This window comes from Pithys albifrons, chromosome 16, assembly GCF_047495875.1.
Source record: "Pithys albifrons albifrons isolate INPA30051 chromosome 16, PitAlb_v1, whole genome shotgun sequence".
Lineage (NCBI taxonomy): Eukaryota > Metazoa > Chordata > Aves > Passeriformes > Thamnophilidae > Pithys > Pithys albifrons.
The window spans coordinates 12,256,515-12,282,335 of NC_092473.1; the positions used below are offsets into that span (position 1 = coordinate 12,256,515).

Below are 25,821 nucleotides of genomic sequence, written 5' to 3' on the forward strand. Positions count from 1 at the left end.
CAGGAACACACCACAGGGAATGACCTTGTACCCTCAGAATGTGCTGACACCTTACACTGAACCCTCAACACAAAGCTTGGTGCAGTGAGAATTAACAGGATGTATGAGAAAAGTAGCATAGGAAACCTTTGTCCCAAACTGAATGAACTGTCCCTCATTTACTTAGATAAGAATCCAAATAAAAGACACAAAGGAAGGTTTCATTCCCATTTAGATTTCTTTATTCAAAAGAGTCTTCTACTGCCTTCCACCTCTGAATTCAGAAAAGAAAAAACACAGACCATTTCTGTCTGCTCTAAGAAAACTCAGAGCAAGTGATCGGAAGCCCATATGAGCAGATGGAACCAGAAAGTTGCTATAACAAAACAGTTTCCTCTATCTCAAAATCTTCACCACTGCCTTTTTTTTTTTTTTTTGAATATTTTAGCTACATCTATTGATTTTCCTCCTCCTCCTCCTTCAGGGAATATTCACAGATGTGCAAAGCCACCTCTAACAGCAACATTAGCTGAAGCAAAAAATGAAATTTACACTTGACTGCCTTCTTCAACAATGTGCAATCACCATTTAATAGGAAAATGGAGCAGAGTGTAAACAGGAACAGGAAAGGCCTGATTAAAACCCACCCGTCCCCAAGCTGATGATACCCCACCATGGAAACCAGGCACACACTGAGCCTGGAGGAGCAGGAGCTCTGCACTGACCCACAGCCCCTCTGAGCACCAACAAACCCAGACAGAGCCAAAGCAGGAGTGAGTGCCAAGGGAAGGACTTTCCTTTGAGGAGTGGGGTGATGGCTGCTACAATACATCAACTTGCTTTCCTTTTTGCTGCAAAGCAAGACATAGTCCTGAATCTTTTCTCTAACTAACAACAGCCAAACGCATCAGAAAAAGCTGAGAACACGAGGTTTGAGCTCTGAGCAGTGCCCACTGTCCAGCAGTGACACAGCCCATACTTTTCTACCCACTGGCAACAGAATTAGGGCTTGGTTCCACTATCTGGACAAGGAGTGAGACATCCTATCCAAGATGAGTTGGTTATTTCAGTGGTGTGGCTTCAGTGACACACCAACCCTGCTGCTGCACAGATGCCCCTTGAGCCCATGGGCAGCCTGGGGAGGGGTCAGACACCACAGTCCCACCCTGGGGCTGCTCCCAGGGATAACCCACCACTGTGAGACTTCTCTCTGTTAAAAGCAACTGAAGAGTCAATCCCTTGTTTCAACTTCACCTCCAAACCACATCCACATCCACCACAGAGAAAACTTTACCCAGACCCACCAGGAGCACCAAGGGATGTGCTTCTCGTGCCTCTGCATCGCGGTGACCTGGGGGCAGGGGGTCTGGAAGGACAGCACAGCCTTGGCCTCCCAGCTCAGGCTGGACTTGCTGAGTGTTTGACTTACAGGACTGACAAAAAATTTACCTTCATGCTCAAACCATACTTGACAGGTTGATCGTTTTTGTTGTTCTTGTTGTTGTTTTCATTTTTATCATTTGTATTACAGGTCTGTTATTAATGGATTCTCATTTACACATGTCAGAAAGTGAAAAAAATCTCGTAATTACCTGCTTTCTCCATCAGTTATGGAACAGGGCTACCAATTTGCTTTCCATTCCTTTCTCTTCTTTCTTTTTGTATGTGTGATTTACCATTCCCTGTCAGCTGCGAGCTGGAAGAATCATTTTCTAATTATCAAGATTTCTTACACACCAACTTTGAATCATTGGGCTTTTTTTTCTTCTCAAATTAGGAAAATATTCCTTTGAAACAATGTTTCATTTTCAATTGGCTCTGAGAAAAGTCTGAATATCTGCTTAGCTTTTAATCGATATTCACAATACATTATTAATGACAAAACCAAAAGAATATGATTAGAGAAAACAAGTAAATAGCCCCATTTCTGTAACATTCTGGCAATGTGAATAAAGTTATTAGAAAAAGCTTCTATTTTTCTTAGGCTAGGTAGAAACTTTACTTCTTTATTTTGACAAGTATAGTTTTATTTGTAATATACGGGTACTTTAAAAACTGCATTTTGTTGTTAGCTTACTGCCCCAGAATGTTAAATTATACATTTATGAGCAGGTTGGTGCTGTGATGCTACACAACCAGAAGACAGAAAGATCAACACCACTGGGGAATGAATGTCTCCCACAACCATCCACTGCTCCAACCAGTCTTGTGGCAGTTAACACCAAATATTCCAGTCACTGTGGGATGTCATTTGCTCTGCTGCAGTCACTGAGCACTATCAGAGCATCTGACTCTCATAAACCTGCACATTCACAGCTTTTGCACCTCACCTCCCCCCTGGAGTTGTTCTGCTGAGCTGAAGGCAGCTAAGCCTCCTCTGACTGAACAAATGGGAGATATTTCATGGGTAAAACCAGCTGGAATTACACATTCTAGCAGAGCTCTTACATACAACAGGCTTCTTAAGCATCTCTCAGGGCGTAAATTATTAGGAAAAGAAATCTGCTGCCAAAATGGGCTTCTGGTGCCTGTGATGGTGAGAAACTTGGCTGAGCCTGAGAGGAAAGGCACCAAGAGGCAAAGGGCACTTCCAACTTCAGTCTCACTCCTGTTTGCCCTCACGAACGTGAAATACTGACAACACCTCACTCATGAAGGCTGAGGAGGTGCAGCAGTGGCTGGAGTGTGATCCAGCCACACTCGAACTGCAGATCCCTTCTGGATCCCAGGACTGATACAACACAAGAGTAACCAACCACTACAGACAATCTTCAGAGCAAAAGCTTCCAAGAGACGTATCACACAGAAAGGAGCAGGCTGCTTGCATCTAAAAAACTAAAAGATAAAGATAAGAATTTATCTAACCAGCTGCCTGGGGCAAAACATCTATGCTCAGATAAGTAATAATCAGAGTCTCACTGCCCAACTGCATGACAGGCAGTATCTGTTATTACAGTCACTGAGGCCTGATTACAGGAGAGCTGTATTGAACAAATATGGATCACCTCCCATTTGAAGGGAACGTGGGAAGAACAGCAAAAAGGATAACAGTGTCTGAGCACTCCAGAGCTCAGGGATTTAACTCAGCCCAGCAGTGCCAGGTTCCAGCTCTGCCTGTGAATTGTGTGTCTGATGGCCAAGAGCAACAAGCAAATCCTGGAAAGATCCTACATGCCAATAAAATAACATTCATTTTCCTCATCTATCACAAAAAACAGAACAAGATTTACATCAAAGCACTGCTGGAACAAGTGAGCAGAAAGTAAGAAGAGAGTTAACACAAGGCTGGGGAGAATGACCAGGGTGTGAGTGGCCAAACAAATATAGACCAAGTCATAGTCCTTACTAAGAGATGTTATTCCAGAAAAAGGGAAAATCAAAACGGCTACAGTGGAGCTCAGAATCATTTCAGCCATAATTTATCTCTTGAAAGAGCTTCATATTAAATAATTAAATGTATTAGGAATAAAGCTCCAGTTGTGTATTTTCTGTTTTGTTAAGCCAACAGTTTCAGTAATTGACTTCATACCTGGGTAAGTTCTCAACTTAAAAATGTTCTTACTTTACTCATATACATCTAATTCCAGCATTCCCAGTACAATTCATATAAAACACCAGTTCCAAATCTCAGAAATCAGATTAATCCAAATCTCAATGGCCATTTCTGATCAGCAAAACCTGATAGCAGCCAGCAGCACTTTTTTTGTTTTTAGGGGCAGGTTGGGGGTTTGTTTGGTGGTTGAAGGTTTGTTCTTTGGTTGTTTTTGTTTTGTTTTACTTATTAATGTGATATGGATGCTGGAAGGTCCCAGCTACTGGAGCATTACTGAGAATCAGTAGCCCAGAACTGGGACATCTCCCCTATCCCACTCAGGCACAGGCAGCAGCCACAGACTGCAACATTTTGATGCTTTGCTACCCACATGGTAGAAGATTTAACCAAATCTGTGAAAAATGAAGTCAAAATGCCAGCACCTTGTGAGTGCAAAGATTAATCCTGCTTTGAATTAGATCCAGCCCAATGACAAAGGGGCCAGCAAATTTTGCAGCAGTGCATTGAGTAACAGAGATGATTTCTCCCTCTACAATGGATTCCACTTGGGTTCACCATCCCCATGGTACCAAGGGTGTTCCTGTGCAGTAGCAGCATCACAACTTTGATGTATGAGGCACAGCTTATGGGTGTCTTTCTTTCTGTCCATCTCCAAAGCAGCATCCACTTTTAATTCATCACCCATTTCTTAAACTGTTTGAAACAGAATTGATAATTTTAACTATGAAGGGTAACATCAAAATAAATATTCAGATGAGAAAGGAGGAGTTGGATGGTGGGGTTTGATCCAGAGAGAGTTGGATTTTTTAACAACCTGAAGCAAACAGTACCTGTTCAAAGTGATCTTTAACCTAAGAAAATTCTGTTCTACATGAACAGCTGAGATGTCATTACAAGAATGAAGAAGGCACTAATAATTAGATCAGTGAACAAAACCATTGAGACCTTGGGTTGTCTGGGAGGTGAATACAAAAATTTATCAGCGGATTTGATCTTTGTGCCACAGACTGTGCTGAGGAGTCTGGAACTGCTGCAGTTTGTAATCCCAGGGCAGACTCACTCTTCAGTACATTGCTCTGTATTCTAACCCAGACAAGAAACCATAGAGGTACACAGGAATGAGGACAGGTTGCCATCCAGCTGGTCACAGCACAGAGTAGAACACAACACTTACTAAGGATGAAACAGAACTTTGGCTTAAAAAACAGACCATGAAAATTGCTGTAGGTGTAAAGCAGCCCTGACATCCACAGGAGGCTGTATTATAGCTCCAGACTCTTCCCAGCAGTATCTCCAGCAATATTAATAATTCATTTTAATACTAGCTGTTAACCCAAGAGTTGCTTTGAAGCAAATATGGAGACAGACTGAAGACAAGTGGTGCTGCCATAAGGTAACAGAGAGAGCAAAAGAAAGACACACTTAATGAAGACACCCATTCTCTAAGAGGCTCAATCCATTACTGGAAAACAGCATTTTGATTAATTCAAGCAGTTCTTTTTCTGCATATAGCTTTCCTGATCTGACAGGTCAACTCATCAAAAGGTGACACAACAGGTTAATAGTTTAACATTTCAAAAATTCTATTTAAAAAATTACAAATACTCTCAAAATACAAGAATTATACTTGTTTAAACAACTGGACTCCTTGCCACAGAGAGAACCCAAGAGCTTAATACATTTTCTAATATAAGACAAATAAAAAAGCCCCAAGGGTTTCCACCTATGAGTAATACAAGAACAAATTAAACTGTACAGGAAGAATAGAAAGGAATTTTCTCCTTTCTTTTCTAGTAGGTCTTTAAACATTCCCTTTAGTAAACTACGCTGGGTGACTCACAATATGGTAAGTCCTCAGTCATGCCAAGAAAAAAATTTATACTTGTATGACAGACAAAACCATCAGACACCATCAGAGTTGGGCACATCACTGGCAAGCTGAAGAGACCAAGCCAGGCAAGGCCTTTTCATCCTGAGCCTCAGCACACACCAAGGACCCCTGGGCAGCATTTCAGGGGAGCTTTGCTGCTGTCCTAGTTGGGGTCCGAGTTGACTTGAAGTGCTCTGACTGCAAGTGTCTCTGATTCAGATCCTGGCTAGGAAGCCACCTGCCCTCCACACACCTGTGGCACAGCAGTTCTTCTTCTGTCACCAGAAGCCATCTAATAGAAACACAGGAATCAATCACAGGTATTGACTTGGCATTTCATAATAAATCTGATTTGAACCTCAAGAGATGGTTTGATTGTGCTCCTAAAGCCAGATTGTTCTGCACTGAGATCCATCAGAGACTGAATCATTTTCCTTAAAGAGGTTCTAGTAGATAAACTACTGAGTTTTCCAGGAAATAGAATTATGTCTTCACATCTGTGAAAAGTTTTGATTACACATCTTTCATGATTTTGGATTCTTTTTTAATGCAGCTGATTAAGAGAAGATGATCTTCTATTTCTAAATATAGTTGTATTCTTCACTCAGAGGTACAAGTTACCAACACAGCTATTACAAGCCACTGGCATCTACACCTTCTGTCCTCATCCTCATCACTGGCTGTGCTGCTACAGTGAAAACATCCAGCAACCATCCACCCACCTGCCAACACACTGTTTGGGATGATCATTGCAAAGAACACAGTTAAAAAGCATCAACTTGTTTTGGTTTGGGGTTTCTGTCTGGTTGATTTTATGTTTTGGTTCATTTCTTGCACCCCTTTTAACATAAAACATAATAATCTATTGTTTATTTTTATATGTAAATATATTTACATGTATATACACGTGTATATTTACATCAGGAATTCCACATCCTCCAATCCTGATCTCACAAGCCTGGGGGATCAGTAGCAAAGCAATATTTATACATTGTGGAACTCCATGACACACACATGCAAGAGAACTCTGCTGACAGAGACATCCAGCAGGAAGTTTTCTTTCAATCTAACATGAGCACAGACAATAAAACCAAGATTACCAAACTGAGACCCTGTGACAGCTTCTTTAACCATATCCTCAAATCAAACATGTTTAGGGATTTTTTTTGTTTTTATGCTATGCCTGGAAGTTTTAATAGAAATGTTATTGTACGTTTGAAAACAGCACAAACTTGAGGGATTATATCAAATCAATTCCGCTGGGATTTGTGTCCGCTCTAATCCCCTATTCAGTCTCAATCTCATTAACATACCAGGCTTAATTGGCATTTCATCCCTGCATTGTGTCTCCAAAATGAACAAGGTGTAATTATGTTAAAAAGAGCACTTCAACGGTTTTAGTTTAATTCATGTCATTCATCCGCGTCAGAATGAACGCAGATGTTCCATTGCAGGATACAGCAAGAGATGAGCAGCTTTGAAACCACACTTTAGAGCTGAAAACTTTATGTTAAAAAAGTTATTTAAGTGAAACGTAAACCACAGTATTTTCTTCTTTTGTTTCAGTGGCTATACAACATTAACTTTCAAAAGCTGGTTCTGCTTAATTTGATTTTTCATTTTCAAACGAACAGCTGTGTTTAAGTCTAAAAGCCCTTTGTTTAAGCCTACAGAGCCCCAGAAAAGGTTTGAACAAAGCATCTTTCTGTAAACACTTGATTACCAGGAAAGGCCTGGCTTCCAAAGTAATCTCGGGGTGGTTTTGCTCCAGGTTCTCTTTTAAAGGATAAAAAAACTGCATCACTTCTCAGATGTCAAACAACAAAAGCAACAAATGTTTCACTAATTGCATGGGCTTCTTGTAGTCAAGGTAAGTAAGGAAAGACAGAAGAGGGGTTTCCAAACAGCCATTTTCCATCATTTTTTCCCCTTCCCCAGTTACAGGCACAAACCTGCTTTAATGAAAACCACAACTAATGGGCAGCTTATTTTATCTGTTCTGAAAATCAACCACTGCAGGATTTTGTAGTCAGATGGGTCCCCTCAATACCGATAGCTCCCAATGGGAATATTTGTGTAAGATATGCTATTCTAATCAATATTTAGGCTCAAGAGAAAACAAGGATGTCAGGTAAGAGTCATTTAATAAGAATTCTTTATCAAACATTATTGAGCATTAAGGTCTCATTGGGAAGGCCCAAGTATTTGTCCAAACTTTCAGTTCCAACACTTATTTTGGTAGTGTTGTACTGCCCATTTCATGGTTCTTGTGTGGAAGTGAATACTTAAGTATAAGTCTCTTCATTAAAACCAGGTAATCTTTCTTAAGTGATTACAGCTTAAAATACTTAGAATATTTAAACATACCTCCTAATCCACTTCCCATTGTATTTTTCCTACTAGGAAACATGAAAAATACATCACCTATTGTATAAATTCTGTAATTTCCTAATTACATGGCATCAGGTAAATACAAGACAATTTAGAGTAGCAGGTAAACGTGTAATTAAGGAATTAAGAGTTATTATTCAGAATGCATAATAATGATAACTGAATCAAAGGTGCATCCAATCAAAGTAGAAAGCAGGGGCACCTCGATGGTGTCTCTTAATTCACACATCACAGGTGACTGGAGCAAGATATCCAAATGCACACTGGGTAATTAATTCTCAAACTGGTTTAAAAAATACTGTAAAAAGTTGTGGTCATAGTCAGTGTGATGAAAAATCTTCAATAAAAGTACAGGCAGCATTCATAAAAAATACTAGTGTCTCTCCAATAGAGTAAAGCAGTTAATGGTGCTTTATTAAATTATGATGCTGATTTGGAAATCTCAAGGGTGATACACACAACCCTGAGCTTTTATCATCTTCTTAAAGGAAAAGAACATGAAATGCTACTGTAGCACTTTATATGCAAAGGATATTCACTCTAAGTTGTTCTCATAAAAAAACCCCCAACATAACTATACATACCTTTGGGTGAAACCCCCATGTTTTTAGGGGGTTTTAATCATTATTATTTAAAATCAAGGTTAGACAATCATTCTCTGTATCCTTTTCCTCCCCTCCAACACCTGTCTACAAAAGTCATCTCCACAGGTTAGACACCTCAAGGATAACTCTGTTCTCCAAGTTCTGTGGAAACAGGCAGCTGGTGAGGAGACAATCTGGAATTCACAAATTCCCCCTGAATTCCTCAGTCCCTGATCTAATTGGTGGTGTTGAATAAAACAGCTCACATGCTGCTATCCAAAATACTCTGTAGGAAAATAGCAATGGGGAGAAAAGCACAATGGTTTTCCAGGCTAATGAAGATTCAACAGAAAAATTAAGCACAATTCTGCTTAAAGAAAGCTAATTAACCAAGACAGAGAAACCCACAGGAAATTAAAGCTGTTTCACTGTTTGTGAAACTATTTGTTTGGTTGTTCTGACAAGAACTGCTAAAAGGTCTGTTCAATATTTGACATACTTAACCCAAACAAGTCCTTTTCCAAGAGGAGTGGGAAATCTGAGCTCAGAGACATTCAGGCACACGCTCCATCACCTTCTCCAGTGTGGTCCAAGTCCTCTCTGGACTGAGGCCACACTGCCTGGAGACATTATTGCACATCACTTATCACAGAATCACAGAATTTCAGGTTGGAAGGGACCTTAAAGATCATTCAGTCCCACCCCCTGCCATGGGCAGGGTCACCTCCCACTACCCCAGCTGGCTCCAAGCCCCATCCAGCCTGGCCTTGGACACTGCCAGGGATGGGCAGGCCACAACCTCTCTGGGCACTTCTCTTCCTTTCTCTAGTGACATAAACAGAAAAAGCATAAAAGCAGCAGAAGCTGACCTGAGGAAAAAGTAATTTCAGGTTTATCTTCAACAAAGTCATATATAATACAAAACAAAATGTATTCACTGATTGCCAGTAATAAAAGTCTGTTTATTTCACGCTACTGCAACTTGGGAGCTGGAAATTATTTCCAGCAATACCATTATGTTTAGTATTCAAAACTTATAAACAACATATGACCCTCCAGGCTTGGAAACAAGTCCAAAATCTGATCTGTGTTTTTACTACAATATTGCATTTATGACCATACAGTGCAGTTTGAATATGTGCAGTTTTAAAGCCACCTGCTGTTGCAGAAGTTCTTTTCCATAATTAAATATCTTCATATCAAAGTCATCCAGGTTATCTAAAAACATGTGGTTTTCCCTCATACATATAATCAAAGTCAGCATATGCAACAAAATGAAACCATAAGACTACAGGCAAAATAATGTCTTGAAAATGATTATTGCAAATCTCAAATCTGAGCAAAAGTAAGACCTTACCTTACATCACTGCCTTCATTCAAATAACAGCTGCCATAAACTCAAAATTAAACTCAATGCCAAGTGGCACAATTTTATATCTTCTGTGACTGTGCTTTTTGCCAGGGTCTATCACCACATCCCTGGAAGTGTCCAAGGCCAGGCTGGATGGGGCTTGGAGCAACCTGGGACAGTGGAAGGTGTTCCTGCCCATGGCAGTGGAGTTAGAACGAGATGAGCTTTAAGGTCCCTTCCAGCCCAAACCACCCTGGGATTCCGTGATCTATTCTGTTAAACCACAGAAGGTTTTCTGAGCAAAACACCAGACACCCGATCACACATCAGGGAAGAGCCACCAGACTGTGCCCTCCTTGCCTCTGGATTCCACCCCTCCCAGCAGGTTCTATTTTGAGTCCCTGGTGCTGCTGTTGAACTGCACAACCTCTTGGTGAGCCTGGGCCTCAGGAACCTGTCACAGAGACCTGAAGGCAGGAAATGAAATGTCTGTCATGTCTGCTCAGGAGATTGGGAGTGATCTACATCTTGTCACAGAGAGAACACACAGCTCACTCTGCAGCATGTCCATCTGATGGGACAATGTGAGGCAAAGGGTGACAATCACAGACCTTTGTGGAGCCCAGGGAAAAACCTGCAGGGAGTGGGCTATGGAAATAATCCATATGGTTTGTAACTTGCCCCTGCCCTTGTCTGTAAGTCCATCAAGAAGCAAAAAGCATCCACTGAACTTCCTAAATACCACATTCCAAGTGCCAACTGAACCATCCATTTGAAGAACAGTTGATTCCTGTGAAAATCAAAGTTCAGATGCAGAAGAATTAATGAACATGTAATAAGAGTTAAATAAGAGACTGCATAGGTATGCACAGAAGGTACACAGAGAAGTCATACAAATATGGGCTTCAAATAAGAATTTTGAGCTTGCTCTTTAAATCACTAACTCTTAAAAGTCAGCTTGTCTGGGATTCAGGGTAAACAGAGCGACAAACCACTCTGCTTTCCTGTAAAATCAAACATGCTAAACTGGCACAATAAATCAATGAAGGCGGGGAGGAAGGTAAGGAACAGCACCTGAAAGGTTGCTTAACACAGAGAAAATGGAAATGCACAGGACTGGGAACACCAGTGAGTGCAGACAAAGAAGGGGAAAAGATAAGATCAACAGTTATCTTCAGGAAACACTGAAAGCACAGAGAGACAGGAAAAAACAAACAGTTGTGTATAAAATGATAATTTTACCAGGGATGAGAAAAATGCTTCTTTATCTGGGCACAGAGTGCTCTACTTGTCTATGAGGAAGATAAACTAGAATACCACCTGTGTGAGCAATCAATTTTCCACCAGCATCAGGAGGTGGAGCTGGGTACTGAATAGGCAACTGAAAAGATTAGGGAAAGTCAGGTGTAGTGAAAGCAAACAGGGAACAACATTCAGGTAATTTTCAACTACTGCAATCCCACTGCAGTCTCTTACACAGGGCAGGAGCTGGAACAAGTATTTCCTAAAATTTCTGAAAAGCTCCAAAATTCAGCTCAGTTTCAGGTACAGAGGATATGAGAAGCCAAAAAGAAAACAAACAAAAAAAAAAAAAAAGAAAGGCATCATTAAATTATAAAGCAAAATATTTTGGCATCAGCTATTTTTAGCAGTAGTTGGCAGGAGATGACATTGAAGTAAATCATAAGTAGCAGAACTGAGAGAAAATTCTATGACTAAACAGAATTTGTGTTAATGCTGCCTAGGATAAAAATTCAAGGAACTGGCAGAAGCTGCTCCCTAAGTCAGTTCTTGGCTACAATTCTGTGTTTATAACTTTTAAATAATTTACTGAAGCTTTCATTGTAGGTAACCAAATTAAATCAACAATAGACCAACTGTTCTACTCCAGAAGAAACGTACCTATTGTCAGTTGGGGGTATATCAAAAGTTAAATATGTCATTGATTGTGACACAGCCATATTGGTCTTTCCCTCAAATACAGATCAGTGGATAAAATGCAGCATTCAAAACATCAATAAATCAAAAGGACATGGCATGATCCCTACAAGTTTGGAGTCTGCTCTAAAATCCAAAAGGTCCTTCATTTCCATGGAAGTCATGACCAAGCACCTGCCTGTCTGTAACCACTCCACGTGCTCTGCAAAAGCCCAGCTCTAGAAAGGAAGGGGATTATTCCACAAAATGGAAAGCACCGGTGACAAGACTTAATGCACAGAGTTGCATCCATGTGATAATCCCTTGGGATGCTCGGTCAGGCCTCCTGGTGTGTTGAGCAGTTCCTGCTGAGAGGAGCAGCAGGCTCGTGATTTATGAAGCTTTTTTTTTAATGCCATCTGTACTATGCCAGAAAAAATTTAAGGAATCTTTTTTAGAAATGCCAGGGAGAATTGAATATAATATTTCTTTAAAATTTAATGAAACATCAAAATGTCTGGGGTTCTCCCCCTCTCATATGGAAATCACAGCACATTGTTGAGAACAGGCTTTCATGGTAGTTCTATTATTAAGCCATCATGAAAAATGTATCAAAGACAGTTCCACAAAACTAGTATTTATTTTCTCAAAAGTGAAAATACAACACACACAGAAAAATCCCAACCTATCAGTGTAAAACCATGCAAAACCACAATCTAACAGAACATTAACAAATAAAACCCAAATTGGAAATGCTGTAGGAACAGAAAATCTGACAAGCTTCAATAGATACATTCTCACAATATGAAAAATTGCACACATCCAGCCCAGCTGTTACACCATCCACTGACTTCCAACCTGGCCATTTTCCAGGTAACTCCACAGCTGGAGTGCCATGAAGGAATACCATCACTTCTGTATTAGAGTTACAATATTAGTTTCCCAAAGCTGCTTTTGGTGACTAGTTGAGGTGTCTGGGGAGAACCAGTTTTGGGCTACATCCTTCCCTCACATGGATCACCTCAGTGTTCTCTGGACTGTCCATGCTAAACATGTTCCTCACTTGCAGTAACTGTGAGCCAAGCCCTCTGCCTAGGACAGATGATGGACTATCCCCCAGTACTGCTGGGGGATATTTTTCTCAAAAACTCAGGCCCTCAGCAGTGCCAAAGCCTTTCCAGTGCTCTGTGTGAGGCCTCCCAGAATACTCCCTTTCCATCCAGGACCAAGGGGTCTCTGATGCTCACAGGGTGTGATGTCATGATGCCTCACCTCTGACAATGCTAAGATGTCCATGACCTCAGAGCAGAACTCATTGAAGGGAAGAGACTGGTTAATCTTTTCAAGGTACAAGTCATGATGTCACAATGAAACCTGTGGGGAGGAGGAGAGCTGCATCTACTGAATAAAGTCATGGACTTCCTAGGAATTGCAACTAGAGTCATTGACATTTATACCTCTACATTTCCCACCTGTATGTAAGTTGTGAGAGTACACAGTAGATGGTGGCAGCTGGGAAGATTAATGAGGGCACAGTTCACAGGCATCACACACAAAAGATAGTTTATTAAATCACTCCAGGAAGAAAGGAAAAAAATAGGTAAAAGCCAAACTCTAATTTCTAATTACAAAATATATATTCTTAAATCCCACCTATAGCCCTGTCTTATAGGTTGAATCACAGTGATCATAAACCTCATTACAGCTTTTAAGTGGATGACACTTTCTGGACAGATGTTCACTTTTGCCGTGAGAAAACTTATCTTTTAACATTCCTCTCATGGGCAGGCTGACCCAAAACCTTCTTATCTTCCTTTGTTTTTGCTAACTTGTTGGTCTTTCTCACAGAACTCATTCAGCACCCGCCAGCAGGCCTCAGAATCTGCCTGCAGTTCCAAAAACCCCTCTCTCAACTCAAAAATTCTTCTTTTCCTCCACAATAAGTAGCCCCTTGGGAGACACTAAATCTGCCCAGAGAAATCCTCCACCATCCCATGTCTCCCATGATGGAGCTGAGCTGGGTGAGTCTCCTGCCAGCAGCAGGAGGCTCCCTGAGTGTGCCCATTTCCTACACAGGCTGCTCCACCTTCCTCCAACAGAACCAAAACACTTGCCAGGAAGAAACCACAAGCTCCTGGGAAAGAAGGCAGAAAAGCAAGATGCCACACCTGCAACAATTCTTGCAGCTCATTCCCTGAGTACAACACAGCCCTTTGGGGAAAGCCACAGACAGGACCAGAACACACATAGCACTTCATCTCAGAGACACCTCCCACATTCGGTTCATTAGGAAGTCAATGAAACTTATTTACAGAATATAGTGATGGCAGCAGAATTCCTGAATCTCCCAACACCCTCTGATCAGTTAGCTCTTTCATACCTTGCAGGTTATAAACACAGCATCTTAAAAATTAAATAACAAGAAGCCTTTGAAAATTTTGGTGTGCTAGGAAAAGAGATTTCAAGAACACACCATCAAGTTCTGCCTTCCTGGATGCTGCTAAGAAAACAGTTCTCATTGCCTTCAGGTTTTTCTCCTTTATCCATTAGCATTTCTGTTACTCTCCTTTTGCCTGGGACAAAGTATCAAACTGGATTTCCCAGCAAAATGTACACCCATTTCTCAGCTTGGCTGTTCTCCTTAGTCACAAACAGCCTATAATCAAAAAGAAATAATAATCATAATACAAACAGCTGGAATCATATTCCCCTCTGCAGATTGCAAACCCATATATTTTCTGTACAAAGAGATGAACTCTCTATTTCTTATGGCTAAATGGTGTTTGTTTGAAGAAGGATTGCTCCATGCTGGGCTGATGGTTTCACTTCTGTAGGGTATTATTTTGTAGTAACTCTTCTCTTACCAAACCTCTTTTTTTCCTACAGATGAGGAAAGGACAATAGCAAGGTAAAGTGGGAAACAGGTATTTCAGACTCACAGATTTAAGGGTTAAATACAACACCTATTCATTCCTGTGAGATTAGGAAGTGCTGACTTGCTACAGTCACCCTTTCAGTTTATATTAGACATTCTCAGTGTCTGTTAACAATGTCATGACTTTGCTTCCTGAAATATTCGTCCATCCTGCATTGTAGCCTCAGTTTGTATATGACATTTGATTTTTAATTCCACAAATTATATAAGCAGTGACTCTCACCCTCTTTTCCTCAGTAACAAGCAGTGATTTAAAAACAAAAAGCACACCAGTGGATGGCAGCTTGCAGACATCACTCCTCATTCCCTTGGTCAGACAAAGCACAGCAAGTCAGGCTACACCACTAAATCTCTGCACAAACCCTTACAGAAAATAAAAGTCTGCAGCCACTGGAAGTTTAGATAAACTTTGTATGAATGATTTTTTCCTATTCTGAAAGCAAGTAGCTTCTTGATTCAACATGAGAAACGGTACACAAAGCCTCGATTCACAACACAACTCGTACACCAACCAAATTAATTCAGTTTATTGTCTGAGTTTTGATATTTTCTCTTCCTCCCTACACCTTATCCCAATTAGCCTTTTCAGTTGTCAGCTTCACAGGTGGCAAACAGAGAACTCGGAATACTAAAGCACTACCAAAGCAGTGGCTGGCTGCCTGAACACCCAAGCTGCTTGCAGGGAATGTCAGTGGTCTTTGCAACCCCAAAAAAGACAAGGCAGCCTACACGGCCCTTCAGATAAACTTGAGCTGGGAAATTTGTGCCAAAGAATTAAGGAACTGGTTTTAAAGTCCAACAAAATACTTGAGAGGAGCAGATAAACAGATGAACACACATGCTCCCAGGGTGATGCAAACAGTGTTATAACTTCTTTTATTTGTTTTTTTACATAACAACCAAAATATGTGATTATCAACAAACCCCTGATTTGCCATCTCAACACTTCTCCCTGTCTATTTACAAGCACTGAATTATTCATGTTCTATAAGGGCATATACAGGAAGAGATCCATGTCTGTAGGAAAACAGAGAATGTCAACTCCCAAGCACCACAGCCTTTTTTAGAAAATTATGACAGAGAGTCACAAACTGTTTAAGCATCACAGAATTTCTCTAAAACTTTGGTCTCTAAATTACTTTGATACTTAAAAATTTACCTTATGTTCACAATCTGCTCTAATGCAAATCACATTACTCTGGGCTACAGCTCAATTTCATTTTTCCAGCGAGGAACTTTTATTGGCAGTAAAGCCTAAGAGAATAAAACTTGGCCTAATTAGACTGCTCCCAGTGCCTTTGCTCCAGGAGAAGCAGATGCCATACCCAACAGCCATGGAACCTCCATCGATTCACTGTCACTCCAAGGGGGAGTTCCACTCACAACCACAGCAGACCATCATCACCATGTTCCTGTAGATGAAGCATTTCATGGCACGAGCTCAGCAGTCCTTAATGGCCAAAGTACCACCAGGAAGAGCCAAAGGCTTTTCTTCAGACAGCTCTGACAATGCTTTGTAACCCTAAACCTCTGCTGCACCTGGGCAGCAACTGCACCAGAGCTGTGAGATGGTCAGCAGAACCCCCTCAGGATCATGCTAAGAGCTCCAGTCAATGCCAAGGATTTTATTTGGAATTTTGGTGGTGACAGGAAAAAAAAAGTTCTTTTCTTGGAGTTTGGACTGGATGATTGTCGCAAGTCCCTTCCAACTCAACTACTCTATTTTATTCTTTTTGCAAGACTGTTTTCCTGTAATGTACCTCTTAATAAAGTATTGTCACTATTCCAAAACTATCCCATTACAACAAAAGCTTTTCAAGGCATCTTCTCTTAAAATTACTCCCCCAACAGCTACCCTCCCAGTTTATTAAATTCCCTCTGCTCTGCAGTCAAGTGCAACACAGCTGCGCAGTCAGAATGATAAACACCCCAGAAAAGCACTGAAGAATCCAAGATACAATGCTTAATTTTGTTTGCTCCTTCGCCCGGAGCCACTTCCTCCTCTGCCACAATATTTGATATTGGCTCCGACCCCTCGGATTTCTCCGGGCCATTGCGGGAGGCTCAGCCGAGCACAGCCCTGACAGGGCACTGCAGAGAGCAAGTGAGGACTGTAAACAAACCGCATCCTGTTTATGACAGGAGGCACAGAAGAGCCATTTCCCTCCTGCTTGGCACTTCCCAACATGTCACTTGGCATCTTCTCGCTGTTTTGGAAGGAAAGCTCATTAGAAAATTCATTTACTGCTAAGAAATTCTCGTCTCGGAGGACTCTGTCTCAAGGGGGAAGCATCAGGAAGGGATCACAGCACATCCAGGGGGTCAGGATGCTGGAGGAAATTGTCAGTTTTTCAGGTAAGAGAAATCAGATGTTTCCAAATCACTGTGTTTCCACATGAAAATAAATGGGAGAGAAGCTGCAGCTCTTCATTGGCTCCTAGCAGAGCCTCCATGGCAGGTGCTGTGTAATCCAAAGGCCATTTCTAACTAATGGATCTTTCTAAGATGCATTTTAGTCTTATGACTATACAATCCTATCGTTCTCTGCTAAAATATAGATGGCATAACACAAAATTCACCTCCTACAGAACCAACTATTGTTAGACTGTCCTTCTACCAACCTCAGCAGGAGTCTGTCAAAGAGAAGGGAAAAAATACTGCACAGATCTTCCTGTTTTCCAAACTATTTTATCCATTGTGCTCAAGGCTGGATTGAGTTTGGCAGGTAAAAAGTTGGAATTTTCTGTAACAAACTATTTTATTCTTTCCTTTAAATGGCACCAGCACAAAGGGTGCAGACAAGAATGTGACAAAAATACCCTGGATCATACTGGACCTGGGGGTAGGAGAAAGGAGCAGCAGCCCAGTCTGGATCAATCACAACAGTCCACTCTGCACTTGTGTAAAGGTGACTTGAAAATGGGAAATCAGGTGAAAGCTGAAAAAAAATACAGCAACTTAGAGCTGACAATTTCAAGATTGTTGAAAAAAATCATGACCTTAGAAGCAGATGTTTGTTGCCACGGAGGGTTTGAAGACTATCAAGGAGTGAAATTATGACATGGCATGACAGGAACTGAGGCCACAATCATGAAGACAGTGCCAACCCCAGAGGAACAAGATCACCATGGCCATCCCATAGGATGCCACCATTCCAGAGGTGAGGCAGCAAGGGAAAGGCATCAACTCGGCTGACTCCACAAGGCACTGAACAAGTCATTAGACAAGGCCTTACAGCAATTCCTCTAAACAGTCATCTGTTAATAACATTTAAAAATTATCAGATGACTGTGTTGAGTCACTACAAATTTATCATACAAGATACTGTGCTAATTATTTCACTCTGGCGCAAAGCAGACACACAAAACAATGCTCTTAGTTTTGGAAACATTCCCTATTCCTTCAGCCTTATGATCGTTTATCATATTAAAGTTCTTCACTAAACTCAGAAACATTATTTTTAAATATAGGGTAAAATGGGGGGTGAGGGCAGTCAGTCAAGTAGCTGAAAAGTTACCATTCCTTAGACCTATTTACACACCTGTGACAAGATTGTGCACAGTGTACACAAATATGTTTATTTGCAGTCTGTCCAGGTCACCACTAAGGAAAATTCTTGGTCTGAAAAAATGAAGATCATAGTCTAAGGACAAAGAGTTCTTACACAAATTAAATCTAATGAGTTTCCATAGGAAGTACCTCAATCTTGATAAAGACAGGAAGAAAGAGATAATCCCAAATATCACCACCAACACTGGAGAATGCAGACACTGCAAATCTGGCCCTTTGGTTAAAGCAATTTGATAAAAACAGTGAAATCTGTAGATATGTCTACACAGACACACCACACACAAAAAACAGTCTCAAAGATTGAGAACAAGCAGCAGCCTGGTCAGAAGGTGTCTGGGCAGGAGAAATGGTGCAGTTCAGGCTGGACAGACTGGTCTGAAGGAACCATCTGGGATCTAAAGGCAGGAATACCACATGGACAAATGTACGACACAGACACCTGGCACAGCACTAGTACCAACTTCATCTCTGAAACAGTTAAACCTGGCAGCAAGTCTGCCATAACACCTAACCCTAAGTACTGCTGCAGACTCAGAGCATTCTTTCTGAAGTTATCCTGGACAAGGTGGAGCCTGTGGAAGAGCAGTTAAGTATATTCCAGACTGGGTTCAGCTGCCTGTGGGGAGCTGACAGATCCCCCAGTCCTGTGTCACTGCAAGGAACAAATCAAGCAAGTGCCTGGCTCTACTCCCACACAGGAAGCAAATCTGTTTACAGTCCTGGAATAAATAAATCCATGAAACTCAACACCAGTTAACACCCAAAGTTTTCCTCTGTGCATGATATCAGCTGCAGAGGAGTGAACAGCCAATTGCACAGCCCCACTCCGTTCAAAGAAACGCTGAGGGTGAGTCTGATGTCTGTGTGGAGCAGCAAAATGCCAGCAATGCACCAACAGAGAAACATCTGATATAAACAAGCCTTTCCCAAAGGCAAGAGGGACACAGAGCAATAATGTGCATTGAAACTAGTTCATCACTATAAAGTTAACTAGCACCAAACACTGGACAAAGAATGAACTGGAGACCTAACCTGCCTGTATTAAATGCTGGGTATTTAAAGAGAGTTGCAATCTGGATCTTCAAGGAAAAATTGCAGTTTAATTGTTATGGAGACAGAAATATATTTATATCCAACTCCACTGACTTCAATTCTGCACTGCATTGATCCAATCCACTCTGGACTTGGTCTTCTAAATGCCAGCTTTTGAAGCAGCTGAGCTACTGAATCATCTGGGGAATACACAAAGCCATTAAATACATAACTCCTGTATTGTTATTTTTACCCAAAACCAGAAACAGAGGCTTAATTTTGTACAAGGCCTTCACATCTGGCAAGGAAAGGTACAACCTTTGAAGGGAGAAGAAAGGAGAAATACAAAATTGTTCTTTTTATCATAAACAACCTTTGGAATCACTTGGCAAGGAATCAGTTCTGGACATCTTCAATCCTGTGAGAGAGATTAAAAAGGAATAAAAATAACCTGAATTAACTATACAGGGTTAGTGAAATCCAACAGTCTTGGGAGTTGAGCCTCAGGCTCAGAAGAGGTGCAAACAAATGGAACTCCAAACACCAGCATTGGAAAAAGTCTCTTACAAAGCAAAGGACACAAAGCAACAACTCTCCAGAGAAGAACAACTGAGGCAGAATTTAGCCAGTGCTACTATTACTGTCCATCACCCCCAGTCCAAGGGAAGCAGATACCAACACAATAAATATGCCAAAATGTACTGACCACTTTAAAAACTGCATGATCTTGTGATGCAAAATGAAAACCTAGTCTGTACTGCTTGGTCAAAGCCCTAAGCCCAGTTTATTTAATCCATTTAAACTCAATCTCAGCTGTCTCATCTACAAAAGAGCTTTTCCCAGAGAAGGGATTTCAACCCTCAAAACAGTTAAATAACTAAAAACCATCAAGGTGTACTTACTGAAGTCCACTCAGCAAGGCTTATCATTCCTTCCTGTTTTCCCCTACCACCTGCTTTCATACCCACTTGTTACAGCTTGCATGAAATTACATTCCGAGCTAATTAAGATAATAATCCCTTTGTGGGTTTGTTATGCAGCTGAAACAATGGGATCCCTTTTTTCTCTGATGGATTCAGGGTAATGAGGAGCCAAACAGTAATGTAACTACCCCAGAGATGAAGTTCAATGTCTTTAGATCTGTAACACAATATTAAGGGAAAAAAAACAGAAGGGAGACAACATGTGATGTACAGGACCTCCCCTCATTTCTGTGAGAGCAAGTACTTTTCCAGTGAAATGGAAAGGTGATCAAAGCAGACTCAAGTCTTCCAAGACATATGATGCACCCAGCATCACTTCAGGAAGCTCTCAGGCAGAAAACCAGAAATGTTTCATTTTCCTCGTCTTTCATGGGTCTCAGCACAAAATAAACCACAATATTGAGGCACCAGCAGCTTTGAGGAGGAACAGTCAAGTACTCGAGTCCTTTGGTGGTCAAACAGCTTGAGCAAAACACACACTCATTCCACTCCTACTTTTCTGAAACAAATTAGATGTGAATTAGATGAGGGTAAATAAAATCCAACTCACTAGTGAGAGCTCTGCTTGAATGTCTGTCTTACAGCACGCCCACAGCAGTGACTCAATAGTGTAACATTTTCACACAGAAAATGTTGCCCAAGTCTGTTTTCCAAGAAAAACTCAATTTAATTAGAAAATCTCTCTGGTTAGATCCAAGTGAGGAAGGTCTGCATTCATGGATCTGGGCATCTTCTAGTAAATAAGGGACAGGTCTGCACAGACCACATTTTACTTACTGGTGCCCAAGGATTCTGTGTTTGCCCTGGGCACCACTTCGAGAAACACAACTTATTGTTTTGGGGATTGATCTAATTTTACTGTTTATTATATTTCATAAATTACTATTCTGGGGAGAAGTGACTAATAGACATAATTTTATGTATCCTCCTCCAGAAGATTTCCAACAGAACAATCAGAATAAACAGAACAGCAGCTTTATGGCTTCCTATATTAGAGTTTTCTCCTCCTCTACAAAATAGTAAAAGTTCATTTCAAATGTCACATTTCAGTCTCTAACAGGTGAGCACACAATTAGGAGTCACTGCAAGAGTTCTGTAGCCTTTTTCTTTTTTAAACAACAAAACTGTATTTGACATCTAACAAAGCCACATATGTTATGGGAAGGCTTGGCAGTATCAGGCTCTTATTTTTAAGGGGACTGATTTTTTTAAAAGTCAAGAGTTAATATAGAGATTATTTTTGGTTGCTGGCACTTAGCTCAGCTCTAATTTCTTGTCATTTTAACCTCCCATTCTGCCACATGAGCAGGTGCATCCCAATGGCAGAGGCAGCACCCAGACCAGCAGAGGAAACCAGGAACTCTTGAACTGCCGTAGAGAAGCAAGACAATCACAAGGGATGCAAAAGGGGAGGAAGGAAGGATGCCACAGAAGAGAGAATATTTACCAGAAATCACAAAAAGGCAAGAGACAGTGCAAGATTTTAATTATTCAACTGAAATCAGACCCATTCAGTCCCAATCAGGGGCCTCTCTGAAGGATCAAACCTTACTTTCTTCAGAGCCTGAACTTTTCCCCTTTCAGTTCTGTCCATGCATCAGTCCCTGCTTGACATTTCTAATGCTTGGAACAGAAAGCAAATGCCCGACTTTCCTACTGCAACCACAGCCTTGATGTGGTGAAGGAATTAGTGCAGACGTTTTGGTCCACAGCTGAAATGGCCACTGAGAGCCAAAGAGAAAGGAATTCAACATTTAAGAGATGAGTTAAAGCCAATGGAATTTAGTTCAAAAATACAGAGTACATTTGAGTCCACCCACTACAACAGCCTTTTGCAATTTTCTGCCACAAAGTTCTTTATAATTAGCACACCACCAAGCCTGTTAATCCTCAGAAAAATCAATGGATTCAACTTTGGAAGACACAAAATGAAATTCTCCATACTGCAATGTCTCTCTTTAGCTCCCTAGTCATCAGGAAAAAGAGGGTTTAAGAAAATCAATTATGGTCTTAACCTGCTCAGTCACAAAAAGCATGTCAGGAGAAAAATACAAGTCTTTTTAAACAGCTGTTATTGAGCAAGTCCCCTCACAGGCAGCCCTCTCTGACCATGCTAAATTACCTTATGCACACACATGACATCAGATACTTCTGTGATCCACAAAACCACCTAACTAGTAAAGCCCAGTTTCCTTTGGGTTGTGGTTGTACATCTCCTAATTCTTCCCATACAGTAATAAATCAAACGTCCTCCCACCTCACCCTCCTCAGCCCCACATCACCCACGTTTCCTCTTCCCTCCCTCCCACACTTTCTCTCCAAATTCTGTGTTCCTTATGAATGTGTGTGGGCTACAGAACACACATATACCCTTCTCCTTGCCACTGCCAAACTAAATAGAGCAAACCAGCTGTCTCTGCCTTTGCCTTGAGTGAAAACCATATCCTTGCTCCTTCCTTTGCTGGTTTAGCACAAAAGTGTCTTTAGAAAACCTTCCCCCCTCTCTGGTTTGACACCTTGGGCTGCAGTTTCCACAGTCACATTTCAAATCTGTTGTGAATATATGAGTATTACAAATATTAGTTTTGTTCTGGTTTCTTCTCTTTACCAAATGCTCTGTGACAAGGTGCAGACTGGTTGATAATCAGAGTCAGAAGAGCTGGAAGGAGCTAATTCTTTAAAAAATAAACACCAAACCCTGCCCCTTGCTCTTGTAGGGAACTTGCATGTACAACAGATAACATGTTGGAATATGCTGTGACTGTAATAAAAGCCAGTTCTAGAGAATCTTCCTCTTTATTTAGAGCAAAAACCAGAATTTAAACTTTTGCCAGGAATGGACAGAAGGAAATAATTTGTCTATTGACTATCATTCTTTTGCCATAAAAATAAAATGAACATCAAAACTCATGCACCATCTCCATTATTCCACACCACATTACTATCACAATAAGGTTGCCAGTATTTAAATTCCTGCAGAATTCCCTATAGGAATCTATCACTACCCAGCAAAGCCTTTAGCTCACCTTGCCAGGAGCTCGTTTCAAAGTCAGTGTCAGATGCAGCCTCACCATAATGTTTGCCTATGTCCTTTACCAATGGATTCCACATTTCCAGAACAACCAGGCAGGAATGTATTTATTGCATGTTTCGGTATGAAGATTTTAAGCTAAAGAAAAGTTACATTTGAAGCAGGAAGAGAAAGAAATTTCCTTTGCTTCCTTTCTCCTAGAAAGGTCCCAAAGGAAAGGTTATTTCTGGGCATCTTGTTGGCTTATGCCATTATTCATCTGTAGCAGGGGTTTAATAGTGTGGCCTGCAGTGAATTCTGCTTTTTCCTTCTTCTAGTATGTTATGGGGTTTTTTTGGGAAGGGAGAAAAGGGTGCACCAAGTCTGGTGCAAAAGCAGAAGAGCTTTATGAGCCAAACAAGGCAGGGCCCCTTTAGAAATCCATGCAGATGCCCATTTTCAAAGAACATTAAAATGCCACAAACACTGATCAGCTGAAAATTACAGAAAATCCTTTCCATAAAAAAGAGCTCCCAAACAAAAAGCTAACTGAAAACCTGTCCCAATAAATATCCCTTGATGTCCCTCTCCCACACCTATAGCACACAGCCATGCATAATTAAGTTGGTCTAAGCACTCTCATTCATTTCCAGCTTTCCAATATTTAACTAAACTACTCATTTTTCAATTGTCAACCCGTCTAAATAACTTACCCAGCAGCAAAACTCATCTCTTTCATAATTATAAGAGATACTAAGAATCTCCTTTCATCTTCCAGTGAACATGTATTTAGCCACTTTCCAAATACCTGCTGCAATTTGTTATCCAGTGCTGCTTCTTGCCCCTGGCAGTCTCCTTTCTGTAATTCAGTGACATTTTAAGGATCCAACAATGTCCTGTACAGCAGCACAGCACTTGTTTCAAGACTTTCAAATCATTGCTTGATACCAATGACAGTGTTTCTTCAGCCTTTCAAGCTACTGCTACATATCAGCAGATTTTTTTTGAACCAGTGAACACAAGAAGACTTAAAATGATTTTTCTTCATTTGGATGTACAGTTTAAGTATCCTTCCAGTGGGCTCCTTACTAACTAACAACTGGTTTAAAATTCTAGAATACACACTCCATTTATTAAGTAGCTTAAATGATCTACAGCTTTTTGAGGCTGGGTGAACTAACTGTTATTGCTCCATCAGAACTTGTTCTGCCTTCCATTTCCAATCACCTTCAAGCTTAAATTTCACTTAATACACTCATTTTCACTTTAAATATGGCCACATCAAGGGAGCATATGGACAGAGCAGCATTATTAAAAATGGAGGCACTCCCCCCTAATAGTGTGATCAACTACCAAGCAAAACCTCGAAAAGCCAACATAATGAAACGTTATAACAGCATTATAAAGCACAACAATCCATCTGTCACTGTTTGACAGCACTGAGAAAAACTAATTACTAATATCACATCACACCAAACAAGAAAACATATTTTCATTGAAAAAGAGTTTGCAGCTCTTGGTCAATGTCTTTCTCCCGTTGACACCTCGAGTGGTTTGTTGGCTATTAACTCTCCTGTGTGTTCACCCTTAATGCTGTATTTCTTATCTTACAAACCCTATTGACATAAAATCTCTCTCCACTTTGTACCGAGTCTGTCTTCCACTTCTGCCCTATTAACTCATGTCAATACAGCAAAGGGAGCAAAAAGAAAGCAGCAAAGTCAATACCCTTCCATCACATTTTTGTGCAACTGCTGCAATGAAGAGGAACACACAACAAAGGAAGTGGCTGCACAGGTCAGGAGTTCACCTGTCAAATTAATATGGAGCATCCCAAGAATTCAGAACAAAGACCACATGCTGAAGCAAAAGCTGCTCTATCTCTGCTGTGTTTTTGCAAATAAAAGTCACTCACAAGAAATGCTGTTCTTGTTCTAGGGAAATTACAGGCGGTGGTGGGATTTGCCAGATCATTCCACCTCTTTCTTATGCTTTTTCTGCCTTTCCTGCAATTGCATTTCTCTAAATCACAAAGTACCTCTGGGAATAAAGGAAGGCATCATCACTGAACACTTAACTGGACAGGATGATCTCTTTTCTCCCCCAATCCCTGCAACAATAGGAACACTAGAGATCTGAATTCAGAACAAAGGAGAAAGCATTTATCAGACAGAATAGCAGAGATTAAAGCATTTCTCCCTCTGATTGAATGACCACAGTATCACATTCCCTCTGCTCCTGCTGCTGCAGAGGAAGTGATTGAGCCCTGGAACAGAGGCCTTGCTGAGTGAGGAAGGGGGCAAATCCTCTCACCAGAATTTTAATCTCTTGCTCCTGGAACCAGGAAATCATTACCCAATGCAGCAGGCAAATGAATGCTGCATCACGTCCAATGGTCTCCCTGCTGGCAACTTCTGTGTGAGAGTTTATTTCAAAGAGACTGGATAAGGTACTGCAGACCTTTAAGTTACATGGGACCCATGAAGGGCTGAAATAACAAAAAGACGAGAAAAAGGAATGAACAAATGAAATTGTGAACACAATTTAAAGACAGATGGAAAGAGACTGAGCGAAATCTGTGACTTCCACTGTGGAGCAGTAAAACATATTAACTCATCTTGCCAAAATACTCACTGCAAAAGACAT

The 25,821-nt window shown here is 40.9% G+C and overlaps 1 protein-coding gene across 2 annotated transcripts in view; it reads right to left on the bottom strand.

Moving 5' to 3' along the window:
* The window catches only part of MAD1L1 (mitotic arrest deficient 1 like 1), a 356,012-nt gene that overhangs the window by 277,265 nt on the left and 52,926 nt on the right, over positions 1-25,821 (bottom strand). The window contains exon 1 of one of the 2 annotated variants that reach the window (XM_071570869.1): positions 15,906-16,003. The exons of the other annotated variant lie outside the window; for it this stretch is intronic. Within the exon in view, the coding sequence (XP_071426970.1) occupies positions 15,906-15,916 (11 nt within the window). The 5' untranslated portion in view covers positions 15,917-16,003. Of the gene's footprint in view, positions 1-15,905; positions 16,004-25,821 lie in introns of those variants that run through there. 2 annotated transcript variants of the gene reach the window in all.